The following is a 20,099-nucleotide window of genomic DNA, read 5'->3' on the forward strand; positions in this document are numbered from 1 at the left end:
TATTGATATTTTTACATTTTAAGTAAAGAAAAGACTGGATTCTTTCCTTCCATCCATCCATCCATTCATCCATCCATCCATCCATCCATTCATCCATCCATCCATCCATCGTCTTTACCCTTTTCTTCCTTTCCGAGTTGCAGGGGGTCACTGGTGCCTGTTATATTTAACTGAATACCCAAAAACAAGGACTGAGGAGTGACAAAACTTCAAGACAGAAAATAAATTTAAAGTGATTTTATTCACTAATAAATCACATTAGGAACCCAGAGGAGCAAGCACACGAGTATATTTTCCAAGAGGAGGACAATATTGTTGGTAGATTTCAGTTCTTACTGTAGGCTGGATAGGAGGACATGTGGTTGGAAGGAGAGGAAGGCAGCTGAGAGGACACAAGAGATTTCCAGGAGTTCTTCAAAGAAGTTCAGTTACAGTTAGTTCATGAGGAGAGATACTGTAAATAGCAATAGGAACAGAAGTAAGTCTTTCTCAAGGATCGTAGAATACAAAAGGGGTAGAAGCACGACTTCCAGAGGCAGGTAATGCGGCGGCGAGGAGAAGTCATCTACTGCCTTTTATACTCCTGGCGCCTTGTTATGGAGATTACAGTAGTCCCTCGTTTATCGTGCGGGATCTGTACCCTGAAGTCCCGCGATAAGTGAAAAAACAAGAGTAGGAATAGTAGTACAAGTAGTAAGTAGTAGTTTATTTTAGTATTTATATATACAGGTATACCTCTCAGCGAACAGGTCCCTGGTTCAAACCCCGGTCCAGGGGCCTTCTGGGTGGAGTTTGCATGTTCTCTCCGTGCATGCGTGGGTTTTCTCCGGGTACTCCGGTTTCCTCCCACAGACCAAAAACATGCATGTTAGGCTGATTGGTAACTCTAAATTGTCCCTAGGTGTGAGTGAGAGAGTGAATGGTTGTTTGTCTCGTTTGTCTCTATGTGTCCCTGTGATGGACTTGCGACCCGTCCAGGGTGTACCCCGCCCCTCGCACAGTGATTGCTGGACATGGGCACCAGCGACCCCCGTGACCCAAAATGGAATAAACGGGTAAAGATAATGGATGGATGGATATATACAGGTATATATATTAAAGCGTTTTAACCCGTCCTACACTCTTGCAATATTCTAAACAATGTTTCTAAAGTCTAAACACTCTAAAAGATCACAGGATGTCATGATTTCAGCTCTCTGCCTCCAGTGCTTTTGGCCACGCCCACTTCTCCACAGCAGAGCGGAGCTGTGGGCTGCACAAAGGTGCAGCAGGTGCCAAATAATTTAAAATAATTTATTTTAAATAAAATTCCATGCCTATCGTGCGGCTCATCCATCAATCAGCCAATTGTGTATCGTGTTCAATCTTATTTTGAAAAACTGCGACAAAGCGATTCTGCGAAAAACGAACCGCGAAGTAGCGAGGGACTGTGTTGGCGCCATCTAGTGTCTTCAGAGCAGCAGGAAAAACTGGAACTCCCACAGTGCCCATATCCAGGTCGCAAGTCTATTACAGAAGACTGGATTCTTGTAAAGAAAAAAATAAGAACTTGTTTTCACAATTTTTTTAAACTAATGCAATGAACTGTGCATACTCATGCAATTATTATTAAATTATGGAGTAATTAAGTATCCTGCTTTGAATAAATAAAGCATAAAGTTAAAGTGAGTATAATTTACTCTGTGTATTAGTACGAGTATACACATATTTGCAAAGGAAATGACGGGAAAACTGCTAAAAGTAGTAATTTTTTGTTGTAGGTATAACATCCTATAAAATTCTGTTTTGTGTTAGTTTCGGTCAAGAGCCGCTGCAGAGGGACCACATGTGGCTCCAGAGCCGCAGGTTGCAGACCCGTTTACCTCTAAACCTCTTCATTAAACAAACATTTATAATAATAATAATCATTTTATTTAAAAAGCGCCTTTCAGGACACCCAAGGACAAGTGTGTTCTCTTCATATGAAGACCATACGGTAAATACCAACTCAAATGTTTTTGTATTGAACGTTTTTTGAATAAATAACAACTCATTAAAAATGCAAACTCTCTTATTCCTGCGCTCTATAGAGCAGCAAGCTTACCTCAGGTTTCTGTTTAAAACTATGAACACCACCCCCATTGACAACTGTGACGACTCACAAGGTTTCTTTGTTGACAAAATCAATGGACTCTGATCAGATTTCAGCCCTGAAACAAACCACTCTGATTAGGTTACCTGTCCTGTTGTCAGTCTGACGGCTTCCATACTTTCACGCAGGTTCAACGCTTCAAACCTCAAAAGGTAAGTACATTTTTAAAGCAAATTAAGGTGAAGACTTCAGTTAAATTTAACTTATCTGCTTTATTTCACTTGTGCAGTTTGTGTTTTGAAGAATAGCTTTGGACAAAAACCATATTTCACTGATGGCCCTTAATTTTTAACCATACCCTGACTTTTTGCGGGGAAATGGCGTCCTGAAGCATTTTAAGGTGTAAAATAAGGGTGAAGGGGCGTGGCTTTACAACCCTTAAAAAACTGACGTTTTCCAAGATCATGCTTTGAAGCAAAGTTTGAGCTTCGATGAAACCTCACAAATGTATTTTTCTTTTTTTAAATTGACAGAAACTACTGTTTGTTCAGTTTATTACATTTCGATGTATTGTTTGTTTTACTGCCCTTTTCCACTAATAAGCACGAAAAATGTCATATATATCAATATATAGTCTGTAATCTTGATAACTAGTTGTACTTGCAGGTGTAATGAAGTCCCGTCTGTTTCTGTAAAAGGAATCAGTAAAAACGTATAAAGTGACTTCCTGCAGGGGCGCCTCCAGAACGTTTTCAAAGGGGGCCAAAATGGGGGCCACTGTTAATCTTCGGATTGCTCGCCGAAACCAAAAGCCATGAAAGAATTTCATGTTTTAAAATGCTTATATCATTTCAATTCAATTCAGTTCAAAAATACTTTATTAATCCCAAAGGGAAATTATTTGTTGTTGTAACTCGTTATCCTCATTTCATTAAGAGATGTTATAGATGCTGATGGCTGTAGACAGGAAGGATCTCTTGTAAAGGTCCATCCCACAGTGGATCCTAAGAAACTGGCTGCAGATGCCGTCCGATCCGTCCACCCAGACTCAGTTCCCCCGGGCTGAAAGAGCGCCCTAATGCCAGACAGAACTCCTCCCAGAGCGATGGACACTCCTGCAGCAGCCTGCCGAGCTCCTTGTCGCTGCGGACAGCCAGCTGTAGGTGTCGAGGGACAACCCTGTCCTTCCGCTGTCATGAGCCGTGTTTCCTGCTAGTTCCAGGATCTCAGTGGTCAGGCACTCGAGCACAGCTGGCAGGTAGATGAGATTGCATCCACAGAACATCCTTTTCAACTCATATTTACAGGCTGTTGGGAAAATTCTACATTATGTGAAGTAGAAAATGACCTTATTTCCTGTTGTTGTTATCAACAGCTCACTGCTCCGCTCAAATGTTGTCCTTCCCTGTCCTGAAACCAGCATTTTGTAAAAGAACGAATCTCACTCTCCACCTCGAGTGCCAAAGGTTTAAACAAAGGTCTAAAGTTATGTGTTGGGGATGATTCTCAGCTACTGCCACACTAAATGTTAGCTCAATATTTAAAGATTTGACTGAGGTGTAGCCATTTTTTGTGTTTGCTGAGATTGATTAGCTGTTTCGGCCATTTTGAATCAAGTTAACTTTGAAAGTTAAATACAGTAGGTGTAGCTAAATATGCAGTTATTACTTTGAGAGTTTCATTAAACTCTGTTCCTGGTTAATGAAATATTTTACTAAGAGACAGATTATGCATGAAAGACTGTCTAGCCAGGGGGGCCAGTGTGGGGCCTGCAAAATAAAGAGAATTCCCCCCTCTGCCCATCCTAGTGGTGCCCCTGACTTCTTTAGGATGTGGATAATACTTGGAAATAATGTTTCCCAGTAAACAAGATAGCTACGAATAAACATTACTGATCCCAGATTGGCCAAATTTTTATTTTAATAAAGTTGGGAGTCATTTTTCCAAACTTTATCACCCTTTCCCATCACAAAGCTTTTGTGTCACATTGGTTACGCCTAATATTTTGTATTTTACCTGTGGTAAAATGGTGAGGTCGCTGAGGTCAGTGTTTTCAAAGCTCGCCTGAGAATTTTAGTCCGGTGTTTTAGTAACGTTTGGGTTTTAAATGGAGTTTTTTGCAGTTCAGAAGCTGGATGACCTAAATTTATGATCCAAAATGCAGTAAATCGTTATTCATTTAATTCCTAGTTTTAAAGCATTCTTTTAAATAAAGTAGCGTTACGGAACAATAGAAAACAAAGACCTGCAGTGTTTGTCTTCTTGCGACTCAAACCTAACCACTTCACTTTCAGCTTCTTCATTTCAGGGAAATCCACTGAGAGATAAAGATGACACAGTTTTTGATTTTTACATTCTTCTCTGTGCTTGAGCTTGTCCTTGAGATGAATAAAACCTGCTCGGCTGCTTTCAGCTGCGAATAAAGGAACACCTGACTTCAGGACTGTTCCTTGAACGCGTCCCTCCCTATTGTTTGTTTTATAGTGTGAATGTTTATGAAGCATTCACACTATTGTGACCCATTTTTCTTCTGTACATTTTTCTGTGTGATTCTCATCTGCAGTTTTCAACCTATTTCAACAAATCATAGATCAAAATGTTCAGCTGTTTCAGGACAATCCTAATATGACTTTTGATACTGAAGCAACTTTAGCTTTTTGAAATATTTAGCCTTTTATGTCTTTTTTTTCCTTGTAGAAAATGAGTTGAGCTCATTTTACATCCTTCAAATCTTTAGATCTGTTTACAACCTTTTACTGCTCCTTTCACATGTTCTGGTTCAGCTTCTTTCAGCTTCCTTAAGCAAATTGCAGCTACTTTCAGCTAATCTAAACTGTTTTCCAGCTGTTTTATGCTCCTTTCAGGTTAATTCTGCTAACAACAACATGTTTGTGCTTCTTCTACTTTGTAACTTCTTTCTGCTAATTTCAGCTTGTTACAATCCTTTCAGCTTATCTCTGCAAGTTTAAGCTTTTTCTATTATTTCAGCTTTATAGTTGTTATGCTAGTTTAAGCTTTTTCAGCTAATTCCACATTTTTGCATTCATTTAAATGTTTTTCAGCTTAATTCAGCAAAAATGTGCTATCTCCACTTCCTTCTTGTAATTTAAGCTTTGTTCTGCTTTTTTTATCTACTTTTCAGATGCTTTTCTTTTGCCAATTTCAGCTTTTCCAGATAATTTCCATTTTTTGTGCTCATTTTTGCTTCTTTCAGCAAACGTGTTTTACCTTCTGCTCATTTAAGCTTGTTCTACCTTTTCAACTACTTTTTAGCATTCTTAACTAATTTCAGCTGATTTAAGATAAATGTATGTTTTTCATTGTAATTTCTGCTCCTTTCAGCCCAATTAACCTCTTTCTGCTCATTTCAGCTTGTTTTGCTTCTTTCAGCTTTTTTTTCCTGCTAGTTTCCACTTTTTCTGCTATTTCAGCTACCTTTTAGCTTTGTTGTTGTTGCTACATAATTTTAGCTTTTTTTTTTTTAAGCAAATTCCACATATTTGGAGCTCATTTCAGCTCCTTTCACTTCCTTCTGGTAGTTTAAGCTCCTTTCTGCATTTTCAGCTTTTCTTTATTTTAGCTTTTTTAGTAATTTCCTAACTTTTTTGTCTAATTTCTGCTCATTTAAACCTAATTCAGCAAATACTTTCTATTTCTTCATTCTTCTGCAATCCTAGGTTTGGTCAGCTACATTTTAGCATGCTTAAGCTAATTTCTGCTGTTTTTCAGCACGTTCTTTAGCAATAAGCATTGTGTAAAGCTGTTGGTGACATTAACGTTTTTCAACAGTGATTTTCCTGTGAAATGTTTTTAGACAAACCCAGTGAGACTAGACATCAGCCGATTGCTGATCAGTTTGCTGAATACCCCGCTCACACACAGAGGTCATAATGACTTGTTTTTGGATAAACTAAAAAATTTCCATCATCAATAAGCAAAACAACCAGGAGTCCTTTAAGGACCGAGGCGCTCCTGTGGGTTCTGATCCTGTTCACCTTCACAGCCGTGTGGAAATACTCATAGAGGAAACAAGTGTTGTCTATGTCTATTGCATAAATCTAAACTGTGCCATGGTTAGAGAGGATTGTACAATATTAGAAAAGATTGTGTTGTGCAAACACAATTTTCCTCAGTTTCTGTTTGAGAAGAAAAAATGATCTGAATAAAGCATAAAATACATCAGCCTGTCGTTTGTTGCAGTCTCAGCCGGCCTCTGCACAGACTGTGCTCATTGAAGGTTGCACCTGTTATAAAGCTCTGGTATTAAAGTGTTAATCTTAATACTGATCTTTGACCTCATCTAAATGAAGACAAACTTCAAAAACATACACAAATTCAAGGCCTAGCATTGTTTGAAGCTATACGTATCACCCGCCACCTTTCAGGCCAGAGCTTTAGGTTAAGATCATCCTATGAGGAACGGCTGAGTTGTTGCCGTTTTGGTTTAAACTTAAAATAACGCTGTGAATAATCACAATGTGGAGCGATATCATGCTCATAGTACGTGCTGGGGATGATACTCAGCAACTACCAACCCAAATGTTAACTCAATATTTATAAAACTGACTGTGTTATAATCATTTTAGTGTTGGCTGAGATTGATCAGATGTGGCAGTCATGTTAAATTGGACTGATTCCAAAAGTTGAACATGTGTAGATGTTCATCCAGTGATTAGTTTCTGAGAGTTTCGTTAAAATCTGCTATCTAGTTTACGAGACATTTTGCTAACAGACAGACAAGGTTGACTCCAGCATTTATTGCTGAAGTTTTAGGCAAAGATCTTGCACATTATGTAGCGCTCAGGTTGCCTGTTGGGAACGACTCTCAGCTACTGCAACGCCAGACTTCAGTGCAACATTTGTAAAATTGACTGAATTATGACAATTTTTATGTTTGCTAATTTTGATTAGCTGTAGCAGCCATCTTGAATCAAGCTGACTCCAAAACACAGTCAGCTGTAGATTTGCATCCAACAATTATTTTCTGAAAGCTTGATTAAAATCCATTCAGTGGTTTTTGAGATATTCTGTTAACAGAGACATGAACACAGACACAGGCAAAAACTATCACCCACCTTTAGCCTTTGATACATCTGTATCATCATCATCATCATCATCATGATGATGATGATGATGATGATGATGATGATGATGATGATAATAATAATAATGATAATAATAATAACTACAGAAAATGCCTTTCCTGCAAAAATGTAATGTGAATGCTTATTGCTGAAGAACTTGATAAAAACAGCTAAAATTAGCTAAAAACATGCTGAAATGTAGCTGAAATAGAAGAATAAACAGAAGTTAGCAGACGAAAGCAGAAATAACACATTTACTGAATTATGTTTAAATAAGCAGAAAGCAAAAAAAAGTTAGGAAATTAATTTAAAAAGCTGAAATTACCAAAAAATACTAGCTGAAAGGTAGCTGAAAGGGAAGAAAAAAAAGCTTAAACTACCAGAAGGAAGTGGAAGGAGCTGAAAAGAGCTCCAAAAATGTGGAATTATCTGAAAAAGCTAAATTGAGCACAAAACAGCTAAATAGTAGCTGAAATAGCAGAAATACCTGAAACTAGCAGAAATAAGCTGAAACGAGGATAACCAGCTGAAATTAACAGAAAGAAGTTAATTATGCTGAATGTAGCAGAGATTACCATGAAAAACTTGAATTTATATGTAAACAGCTGAAATTAGCTATAAAAAATGTTAAAAGATAGCTGAAAATGTAGAACAAGCTTGAATTAGCTGGAGTAACTGGAGAGAGCACAGTCTTGCCCAATAAGGCTGAAAGGAGCAGAAATTAGCACAGAAAAGTGGAAATTATCTGGAAAAAGATGAAACTAGCAAAAAAAAACAGCTGAAATGTAGCTAAAAATCAGAAAGAAGCTGAAATTGCCAGAATGAAGTGGAGAGAGCACATTTTTGTTGAATTAGGTTGAAAAAGGTTGAAATTAATGCAAAAAATGTGGAATTAGCTAAAAAAAATTTGCATAACAGCTAAATAGTAGCTGAAATAGCAGAAAAAGTTGAAACTTGCAGAAATAAGCTGAAAGGAGCATAACAAGCTGAAATTACCAGAAGAAAGTTAGAAGAAGCACAAAAATGTTGTTAAGAGAAATAATCTGAAAGGAGCACAAAACAGCTGAAATTAGCTGAAAGTAGCTGAAAAATATTTATATTTGCACAAAGAAGCTGAAGCAGAACAAAATGTGAAAGGAGCAGTAAAAGGTTGTAAACACATCTAAAGATTTGAAGGATGTAAATAAAATGAGCTCAATTCATTTTCTGAGAAATAAAATGGCAGAAAAGGCTAAATAAATATTAAAAAAGCCAAAGTTGCACCAATACCAAAAGTCACATACGCACAATAATAATTCTGCAGTTGTGACAACGAGCTGCTGTTTATTCCTGCCAGTTCGGATCACACGCAGGCAAAACAATGTGAAGCATGCAGGAGGAAGCATTCAGGTCTGCAGCACATGAAGAGGGCTGTGGGGGGGGTGGGGGGGTGAAGGAAAGCAGGCGTGCCCGTTTCAACACGCTGCAGGGATCAGTGAAGCCTATTTAAGGCTGAGCTGTCAGAGCTGAAACACTCAGCACAGCAGCAACAGGGAAGCTGTTTCAGCTGGGAGACTAACACCACAACATATTTCCCTCTTTTCTTCCCCTTTCTGCACACAAATTACACCAGGTACGTCATGCAACTTGTTTTTTGTTTTGCTGTTGTTGTTTTTTTTTGAGTATTTAAAGTTGTTTATGCGTGTGTTCGTTTTTTTTCTCTTCTGATGACCACGCCTCAGGATTTCTAGAAATTCAGTGGAGATAAAGTTAGCAGAATAGGTGATCATAAAACGTTCTTATCAAACAGCTGAAATGTGAAGTTGTTCCTTGATTATTTTTTTTTTTAAGAGGTGTGTCAGTCCTGATTATCTAAATCTGTCATTTGTGAGCTGCTGTCCTTTCCACCTGAATGGGCCACTTCTAGTTATCTATCTTTTATCATGTTTGGCAGCACTGACCATGAGTTGTTCATGTTTAACCTTCTACTGTCGTCTTTAGACTTTAGTTTATTCCTACTTAAGCAAACATGACCCCCCCCCCCCCCCCCCAGACCCACCACCACCACCACCTGGCCTCCCTTCCTGACAGCTCAGAGTGTAAACATAGGCATGCATGGTTTATTCACGGACAAGAAGAGATTACAGGTTGTAGTAGATTATCTAGTCTGGTCCAGATCTTCATTCAGAAGCTCCTACACCTCCTAAACTGCAGCAAAAGACACAAGCGATGCATTAAATCCACACGAGTCGCTTAAATGCCAAGTTCGAGCTTTACAGATGGGTTGAATATGTTAAAAGATTCATTCTTGTTTATTATTTTCTGAAGACCTGTGCGACTTTTGAGTAAAATGACAGGAGTTATAATTATACTATGTATAAAATATGCCGTAAACTTTAAAGGCATGCCTTTTCTTGTCACTTAATTGGGGTTATAAACATAATGGGTTAAGAGATTTAAATAAAATCTGAAGCAAGTTGTTCCGCATTTTGACATATCAATTTTTACGTTGTGAACTTTTAAACACTTTAGAAACTAATTTATTTCTTACAAACATGAATAAAGGAGATTTAGCGTACTCATCTTGAGTTCTTCTTAGTTTGTGCATTTAGTGGTGAGGAGGGTTTAGAGTCAGCTTGGGTTTTTAGGAATAAGGTTGTGTGGACAGAATATGAATAATTAATATCTTACCTGCTGCAGATAGCTCTTTGAATGAGCTCAGTTTGAAGAGATAGAGCTTGATTCTGACTAGGCTGATGAGCTAATAGCTAGTCGGCGTGGGACTTAGACTAAAGTGAGTTGCTTTTGAATTAACAACAACCCAATCAGGATTCATTCTGGCTGACCTCGAACCGAGTTTATGTGGTAGACGGCGCTCAAAAATCTGTCAAAATGAACTTGTTTCACTTAATGCCCCTTATAATCCGGTGCGCATCATAGTCCGAAAAATATGGTAATGTATTCATGCTTCCTGTTTCCTCTCAGTTCATGTTTTCACTCACTTCAAGCCTTTTTAAAGCATTTATAAGACTCAGCACAAACTTAAAGTGGGTTCGTCAAAGTGATATTTAGAACATTTTGATGTGGGGTTGTGTGGTAAGGTTGTGAGTAATCAATATCTCACCTGCTGCAGATATCTTTTTAGTGAACAACCGTTTGAAGAAATATATGGTAAATTTTGAAGCAATGTTCTGTCTGACAGTAACTTATCTGCCGTGACATCAGTCACAGAGCACCAAGTGTGAAGCCAGTCAATCCAGTCAAAGCTAATGGCTAGCTTTAGCTAGCTAATTGTTTACTCAGCTCCTCTTTTACGCGGCCAGCGATTTTATTTTATTTTTTTACATCAGATTAAATTAGAAATATGATGGTATTCCTGCAGGAAATACTCCATGCTGCACAGGAAGTGCTGCATGTACCGTATTTTTCGGAATATAAGGTGCACTGAAAATCTTTAATTTTCCCAAAAATCGACAGTGAGCCTTATAATCAGGTGCGCCTTATGTATTAACTCTGGTTGTACTTACTGACCTTGAACTGATTTTATGTGGTTATTGTGAATGAGTAGAATAAAATTTGACTTGTCTGACTGTTTTGTTTCGCTTAATGCATCTTATAACCTGGTGCGCTTTATAGTCAGAAAAATACGGTATTTATGAGACTGTTTGTCCTAAGAGGTGTGATGAGAAATGCTGAGTTTTTTGGGGTTTTTTTGTATTTTGATAAAACATATTTGTATTGGTTGACTGTTCCTCTGAAGATCTCTTCATTCATGCACAAACAGGTTATTAAACTGATAAAACTCTGAAATAAAACGACGACAGAACTTGTGCAATGCATCCCGTGGTAGGATTGTGCAAGCAGCTCTGTCAGCCTCTGACTGAACGAGTCAAACCACCTCAAGTTTGATTCATAATCAAAAAAAAAAAAAAAAACACTTCTTATATAAATCACTTTCTCTAGTCCTCCAGCTCTGCCCTGTTTTCCCCTCCTGTCTGTGGTCAGTGTGTTCTGAGGTTGTTTTTCTCCTCCAGACTCCCAGCATGCTGCGAGCTGCCAGACCCCTCCCAGTCAATCATGATCTGTGCCCAGAATTCCTCACCACTGACCACGGCCTTAATATTGAGTGTTTGTGTGGGAAAGTCTGTGCAAGTCTTTGTTTTCCTCCTGCACAATGTGAGCTTTACTCCGAGTTTTTAATGTCGCGGTCAGGACCTGCAAATGGAGCTGGACATAATGGAGTCACTGTAACGAGGGGATGGAGTGTCAGAGGCACACCTGAGTGGCACAGAGGAAACTGAAGACAAAATAGGAGCTTTTTACTGTGCGACTGCTCAGATAAAGAGGTTAGGCCTTCTAGTGGACGTGTCTCCTTCCCTGGCATGTCTGTAACGTGCCGAAGAAGCAGCAGCTCGGTGTGAGTATGTGAGAGGTGTCACGTCTCCAGTGAAAGCAGAAGCAAGCAGTGAGGAAGTAAAAAAAAAAAAAAAGAGTAAATAAACTCAGCTGCTCTCCTTTATGTTTCAGCCACAGTTTGCTGTTTGTCATCACAAATCTAAATTTGTTCCTGTGTGATTACAGAACAATGAGGCTCAGGGGATTAACACGCTCAGAGCGTTTTCCCATCAGAACAGCTCCAAGGAGGGGGATTTTATTTCAGATTGAGCTGGGAGAGTTAGAATGATTCCCATTTTGAATGACAGAAAGTTTGTTGAAAAAAAAAAAAAGAGTTAAAAAAAACTGGCAGATACATCTAAGTTATTTAAAGTTATTCCTGCCCTTTTTTAAAGCATTATCATCCTTTGCTGCTAATTTATAGGAGAGCCTTAAAGATGGCAAATACACCTGTGGACAGTTCTTCCCACCTGTCATAATTTTTTAAAATATGCTTTAAATGTTTAGTTGTTTGCGCTAAGTCTTATGAAGCTTCATTTTAAAAAACCAGTTGTTGCCAAAGTGCTTAACAATTAAAAAAAAAATAAAAAAAGTGCTATGTGGTCATTTGTATCTACTTAAAGCTCCTCCCACTGTCATGACTCCTGCCATATATAGCTCCTCCCATGTGCAGTTTATCTTACATGTAGCCCCTCCTACTATTAAACTCCTCCCCATATTTATCTCCTCTTACTTGGGGCTCCTCCCACTATTTACCAATAGCCCCTCCTACTTTGAGCTTTTTGTACTTTTATTTGATGCACCTTTTTGTAATTTTATTAATTCGTTTGTCATTTCAGATCACAATTACCGAAAACCTGAATAGATTTAGCCTAAAAAAATAAATAAATAAGGAAATGTTTTTGTCATACTGCATACATTTCTCGCTATTTCCTTTTTGTCATCTTCTGTCGGAAAACTTTTGCTAGTTGCTAACATTTTAGCTTATGTCTTTCAAACCCCTCAGTTTCTGATTGGTCAACTGATGTTCCAGTTGACCAATCAGAGCAGATGTGTTACATGAAGACTTAAGTGTTTAAAGATATAATGTTCATGCGTAAAATCTGACACCACATGCTCAAATAGGTTCATAGCTATTTTGGGATTCAAGCTCGGTGGTCAACTCTAATCTCTATAAACTAAAACAACAACAAAAGCCATTTTTTTTACTGGTTCTTTTTTGTTTGTTTCACATTATCCTGATTTTGCCAACTTATTTATTCGTACTCTGAAATGATCAGTAACTGGGCAGAAATTGTCCAATAAATGGGGTCAAACCAAAAATTATGCAATTGCTCTGTGAAAACCTTTAGCCAACCCAAGGAGCTGTTCGTGTGGTAATGTTTTGTAGGTTTTTGCAAAGTTTTTATTTTTTATTGTTTTAGACAATCATAGTCAACACAGAAATGACATTTTAGGGAAACTCAAAACTGTATTTACAAAAAGTTGGTTCCAGAATGAAAATAACATAAAACAAAATCCATATATTTCTGTGTAGGAATAATTAATCTAATTCACGTTGCAGATAAAGCTAATAAACAATAATTTGCCACAAAGAGAGGACTAAATGGGGAAGAAGAAGGAAACTTTGGGTTTGGTGATTACAGTTTGTACCCAATGCTCATGCTCCATAGCTTGTTTTCTGTTTTTGATGGGGTTTTTTTTATATGACAATATAACAGCACCACCTACAGGCCTGGCATAGCTACTATGGTGTTTTTGGTTGATTTTGGTGCTTCTGTTTGAATGAAGAATTTCTAGAAACTGTGACGTGTTTACAAGAATATTTTTTAAAACAAAAAAATAATAGACTGTTTTGGAAAAACTTTGTTTTCCGTGTGGACAAAAGCGTAATGAAACGCTGTATTTTGATATGCTAATGTGAATGAACATGAGTATTGCAGCGTTTTTGTTGGTTTTGCGCCGACGTTTGTTTGTATGAACAAATCTGTCAAGACTAGCGTGTCAAATTTATCTTATAACCTCCTTGTCAAGTGCTTTAAAATATCTTTTAGGACTTTATCATTGAAAATTGTAAAGTAATATCTGTAGCATATTACAATTTACTGCTTGATAACCTTTGATGCTACAAATCATGTTGTGACATTTAATGGTAATTTATAGCAGAAGAATTGACAGCATTATTACGGTCCATTGGCACTTCTTAATGAAATTTCAGTGGAACCTGCCAAGACCCATAAACTCACTTTGTCCCATTTTAGATGACCCATTTCTTAACCTGATTAGACTATAATAAAAACGCCTTTCCTTTCAAAGAAAATACAGCTTGTGTTGACTATTTCTCCAACAATTAGACACACAGTCCTGGTGAAATGTTGACAGACGTGTGCAGATCTGGAGCTCATCGCAGAATGGTGTAAAACAGTGGTTTTTAAAGTTGGGGTTGAGGACCCACTGTAGGTCATGAAACACCAAGTGAGGGCTCATTTCAAAAATAATTTCCAAAAATAAAGAAATAAAAACAGTGGCTATAAGTGGTTGACAGTGCTCTTTGTGAAATGGCTTAAGAGCAGTGATTATTTGGACAGGGTGAGTTCCGGTAACTGTTTGCTTGGATCCGGTAACTCTCAGGCTTACTAATAATAAAGTAATGAACAAATATGACTGCCTTGAACGAATAAAACTTACATTGGAAATGTAAACTGAAAATAATTGCATAAACACTCATTTTAAACACAACAGCCACTCACGACTTCTTAATATCACATACAACTGCCGCTTCCGCCTCTACCCTTAAAAAAATCTCCGCCCCTAAGAGTGGTACGGGTGAGTGCCGAGTTAACCAGGCAGTCGTAAGCGGGCAGGAGCCCACAGGCAACCACCATGAACAGACGGAGGAGGCGCCTGAAGGTTTCACATGTGGAGTCGAGTCAGACAATGAATTCAGCAGAGAAGAGCCGGGTGTGCAACTGTAAAGTAAGGGGGGCGGTGTAGGATGCTTGACAGAAGCGGAGTGCTTACAAATTAAGGTAAATGTAGATGTCTAACAACACGTTAAAATACGGTACAAGAAAATGCAGGGAATCATATCTACTTTATTCAAAATTTTCTGGGGGAGGAACCCCAGACCCCTGCCCCCGATACACAGCCGGCTCACCCGCTATTTGCGTTCCAGCATTGATCTGTTTTCAAATTAAGCCCTGCTTAAGAGCAATAATTGCGTACTTAACCACTTAAGACCCTTGGGAACAAGGGTCTTTGAACATTTTATTTTGACACCCCCCCCCCCCCCCCACACACACACACACACACACACACACACACACACACACACACACACCACCACCACCACCACCAAAAAAAAAAAAAGAGAACCAATGCATTAAACTTTTTGGACCAGTGTGCAGGTTACTTCATAACATGAAAGTAGCTGCATGAGTGGTGGACCTGTCTGCATGTCGGTCGTGATATGTCTGACAGGTCACGCACCATGTGACCTGTGTATAATCTGCAGCTGATGGTTAGAACAGGGTTTATCTGTTCCTTGGCCTGTTAGTGCATTGATGTTCCTCTTCAGGATTAAGCAAGAGGACAGTAACAATGGCACGGTAAATACTGGCAGAGTGGCCAGTTGCTGGGCCACCTGGCCATTCAGAGAACCTGTCAGCTCACATTAAGCTGACGTGCTGAAGGGCAGCATCAAAAACCCATTACACTGTGACCCGAGGTCCGACAAGCAGCTTGAAGTGAAAAGTGCTGAATTGTAGAGAAGTTTGTTTGTTTTCCTGATCAGTAAATAAATGTTTCTTTTCTCTCTTCTGTCCTCAGACTGCTCTGTCATGGGTGTGAAGATGCTGCAGTGTTTCCCTTTCTACAGACGCTGTAAAGAGCGCTGCAAGAGCCGGCAGTGCCCCCCAGCAGCAGGTGGGGGCAAAACTGTAAAGGCACATAGGTCAGATCTTTTGAAGTGGGGTTATCTGTAAAGGTTATGGACAATTAATATTTTACCTGTTGCAGGTAATTTTTTGAACGCTTTAAATTTGGAGCACAAGAGTCCAAGCCAGGCCATATTGACAAGTTAACAGCTAGTCCAAGTAGGATTACTACTGTAGTAATGTAGGGACAGCTTTTGCTGCTGACATACTACTAATTAATTATTCTTAAAGCTAGTTCAAGCACAAAGAATATTAATTGTTTAATTAACACGGATTCTTTCTTTTTCGAGTTAAATTTCTTCCATGTGACCAAGATAACTTGAGAGTGGAGCTTTAATCAGTGACATGAGACGTAATTTATCTTTGACCCATCAGAATAAATGCGGTCATTTATTTAACAGAATCAAAATTTAACATCAAAACGTGTACACTTGATTTCTGATCTGTTTCTGATTAATAAACTTGGCAAGGTTTACTAAACAAGACAACAGAAGATTACTGATGGAGAATAATTCATCTCTGAAGGCATCTAGCTTGATTTACTGGCGAATAGAAGTTTAAAGAGAAGGAGTAGATTTAAAGAGGAGGTTTAGATGGATGAAGGAACATGTGTTGACCAGAAAATGGCACCCTTCCTCCGACCCCAGCTCAGACCCTCCGGTACACTCAGGGCGTGAACGACTTGTTACCTGAGCAGAGAATACATCAACTCCGGAACAGAGGTCCATTGGCATGCTACCTTTTCAGCGTCTCCGGTCAGGGTGGCTGAGAATCTTCCAAAGTAGTTCCATATACTCCGATCAACAGAATAAGCTTCCTTAGAAGCTGAGAGCATTTAATGCTCGGGGTGAGTCACAGCGAGGCAGCTGGGACTCCGCTGGAATGGACGGACACTTGGCACATGGTCCAATTCCATACTCCAAAGCTGACTTTCAGTAAGAACTGAAAGTTCCTGTACGACTCGCCATCAGACCGAGTCTCATCTTCGACTGAAAGTTCCAGGAAGACTGGAAAAACTGGATAGTTCCAAGAAGTGTTGACTTTTAAAGGGTATCCACTTCCTGTTATGTGGTACTTCCTGATTGGTTAGCACAACCAGCAGGGGTGGAGTTTTAGTGATGTCAGAGGGTTATTAGGAGTCAGCAGACAGCAGAAATGTTTTTAAGAACGGTTAGTACAGACAGAAAAATATTTTGAAGAAGTGAGAGACAGCAGGTGCCAGACAGTTCTTATTTACTGTCTGAGAGTTTTAAAAACAAGGCACTTCGTTCTCATAACTTGTCTTCTGACTTTTGACCGACATCAGGTCCACTCCTCACACAGACAGAAGAGTAAATGCACACTTACTTCGTAAATAGACATTTAACTTGTATGATTGATGAAATCTAATGAGGTTTAAAAATCATTAATACTGTTTCACAGTTGATTTAAATGAGTGGTTTACTTCAGCATTTAGAAATGGTATGAACTAAACACACTTTTGATTATCAAGATATTGTAAAATAGTAATGATAATATAAAAAGGAAGAGTGTTCTTTCAACTGATTAATTCAGGATACAATTAAATAGTCTCTTGATGAGATAATTTGTATGTCTGGATTCAAATCAATAAAATAACAGTTCCTGTCCCCTGAAGGTCCACAGAGACAGATTGATGTCGGAGGTCTAGTTCACTACACTACAGTCAATTGCTTTTGTCTTTAAAAAAAACCCTCTAATGTGAAAAATGTCAATGTTGTTCATCCAAACACTATTTTATAAACCTTTAAACTGCCAACAGGTTATTTACACAAATTAGTGTATATTTGCAAATCAGCTGTTGGTGCTTCTGGTGCAGCCTGGAGAACTTCCAGCAAGAATATTCAAATGTTTGTGACTAAATATTCATGATAATGCTCGTCTGACAGCACTGTAATTAACTTCTTAACTACACTTTGGATACTTTTGTTGGAGAAAAATATTCTCGCTTTAGCTTACTCAAAAGGAGCCACTGTCGACAGCAGAAGATTTTTACCAGTTTTTTACTTGTAAAGACAGATTTTCAGGACAGGTTACACAGGAAGTACACGCATGAAAACTGTAACAAGAATCTGCAACGAGCAGTGTGTGCAGCTTGTTTTTATATGCTAATCAGTTCAGCCAAACTCACAGGCAGAGTTAGCATTCTCAGCCATAGTGGCTAAAACATCCATAAACTTTGACTGAAAAGTCCCTAACTTCTCTTTAATCATTTGGAAAAGGAGCTGTTTTAAGATGGCAGTAATCCACTGTTATTCTGGCCCAGATGGGATTAGCTGCTAGCTTGTCAATCCACTCAAAACTGAATGCTAGCTACTGCTAAGTTAGCTAGCTTTGACCAGAAAGAAATTAAAAGCTATATACTTTTTGTACAGAAATATGTTAAATACATTTCTTATTAGATTATTATTATTCAGAAGAGACATGAAGAACAAACATCATTTATTGTTTTAACGTTTTTACTGTAGTTGTTGTAGTTTAGATGAGAAACACAATGTCAGTTTCATATTATTTACATGAACATTAGCAGCGGCTGCTAGCTGTAGCACGTCTGGTGCACCTCCTGCAGAAACATCTTAATCTTTCTGCTGGAACAACTGTGGAATGTGGAATGGATCAAACTGTAAAAGTTATAAAAACAGCAACAATGTTCAGTTTTTTTTTTTTTTTTTTCTGAGATGTTTCGTCCTTCATCCAAAGGACTTCTTCAATCTGAGCCACACAACAAACTCGGTCCCACTCGTCTCCACAATGAGCTGTTTGTGGGACTCAGTTTGTTGTGTGGCTCCTCAGATTGAAGAAGTCATTTGGATGAAGGACAAAAAGTCTCAGCAAAAAAAAAAAAGAAAAGAAACCATCCAAATGACCCGACTGAACACTGTTGGATTTTTACCTGGATTATTGAGCATGAACATTGGCGTTATAAAAACAGCATTCGTGTGAATTGCTATCAAACTCTTGAGGTTGGCGTAGTTTTTAAATTAGTTCTATTAGTTTGTTGAACCAGTTAGAAAAAAAACTTTCTAGCTGAGGTGTTTCAAAGAACTATCTGCAACAGGTAAGATATTATCTGTACCTAACCTTTCTCTAAAACCCCACCTCAAAAGGTCCAAACTATCCCTTTAAAAGACCTAAAGTTGGACTAGATAAGCAGCTATTTCATGTTTGTGAAGTCTGATGTGGTTTAAATCTCTTATCTTTGCCCTCTCAGTTCCAGTAGAGGAGATGAAGCCACGTCTGTCCTCCACCACCTCCTGGGGCAGCGACAGCGAAGGAGCGGGGAGCCTCAGCCGGGGCTCGCAGATCTATTTCTCCACCAAGGCCCGGCTGTCGTTCAGACACCAGCTGGACAGCAACATCAACGCAGTGGACGCCACCGACTGAGCAGAGAAGCTGAACGGACTCTATGTTCACAAGCGTTTGGTGATGAAAAGGAACTTCAGCTGCCTGCCAGTCAGAGCTGATAACTAACCAAGTTCAACAAGACAGAAAAAGTCTGAAAGTGACTCTAAACCGAGTGGAGGCTCTGCCCTGCAGCCTGATGAGAGGACGGGGAACAGAGGAGTTGTTTACACTGTTCACTACCAACTAGTGCATTACTTGTGCCGTTTTCTTCTTTTGTTTAACCCTCAGAGCTTCATTTGTGACATGATCATGAGGAGCTCATCAGATTCTGAATCATCAAAACTAACTTGTATTATTTTTTTGACAAGTTTATTTTAAAATCCACATGCTTGTACAGAATTACTAAAAAAAAGTGTCTTGTTTTAATAATCCAAGCATGACGCGTCATGCAGGTGATTCAAACGTGCTGACGTTTCTATGGATTTTTTTTTAATTCAGCAGCAGCTAAACTGTATTTCTATTAGTAGACCTTGATCAATATTTTTATACATTAATGTATTTTGGGGTAATGAACGCATTTGCCATTCATGGACTGACATATTGTGTGGATAAAATCCAGAAAAGACACTAACATTTATTCAGACTCGGAGTGTGTCAAAAAGATTTAAATTCTTAACTAAATAAAACGAGTTGTAATAAAATGTCTCGGTCTTTATTAACTGCAACAAGCTGCTAACAATGACAAACCCATGATTTCACTCACAAGATATACCGTATTTTTCGGACTATAAGGCGCATTTAAAATCCTTTTTCTCAAAAATCGACAGTGAGCCTTATAATCTGGTGCGCCTTAAAGTCCGAAAAACACGGTACGTCTTTCTGCTGAGTTTATCTTAGGGAAACAGTATCTTACCTGCTGTAGATAAAAATAAACTGATGAGCTAACGGCTAGTCTGAATAAGACCAAAATGGATTTTTACTCAAACTTCATAGCAGTTTGTGCTTTTTCTATTAAATAAACTTTTATCTTGTCATCTTAAAATTTCAAGATTATTTGCTTGAAATTCTTCTATTAGTTGCTAATGTAAATATTGGCAGCAGCAGCTAGCTGTAGCACTTCAGGCAGGAATTTCATTTTTCAGCTGTAATTAAAAGGATAATGTGAAACTGATGGAAACGAAAAAGTGTCTTTATGAACCGCAATAAAATTTTGTTTTTTAGATTTAAGACGTTTTAACAGCAATCCACTTTGGTCAGACTAGCCATTAGCTC

At 38.5% G+C, this 20,099-nt stretch overlaps 1 protein-coding gene across 1 annotated transcript; it reads left to right on the forward strand.

Annotated features, from left to right (window-relative positions):
• Positions 1-8,634: 8,634 nt before the first annotated feature.
• si:ch211-237l4.6 (uncharacterized protein LOC446130 homolog) lies at positions 8,635-19,528 on the forward strand. Its single transcript, XM_037683765.1, has 3 exons — positions 8,635-8,767; positions 15,358-15,453; positions 18,694-19,528. Exons 2-3 carry the CDS (start codon positions 15,369-15,371, stop codon positions 18,864-18,866), a joined length of 258 nt encoding a protein of 85 aa, XP_037539693.1. The 5' UTR covers positions 8,635-8,767; positions 15,358-15,368; the 3' UTR covers positions 18,867-19,528.
• The last annotated feature ends 571 nt before the right edge of the window (positions 19,529-20,099 follow it).

The sequence above is a fragment of the Nematolebias whitei genome, chromosome 1 (assembly GCF_014905685.2).
Source record: "Nematolebias whitei isolate Nwh7 chromosome 1, NemWhi1, whole genome shotgun sequence".
NCBI classification, from domain to species: domain Eukaryota; kingdom Metazoa; phylum Chordata; class Actinopteri; order Cyprinodontiformes; family Rivulidae; genus Nematolebias; species Nematolebias whitei.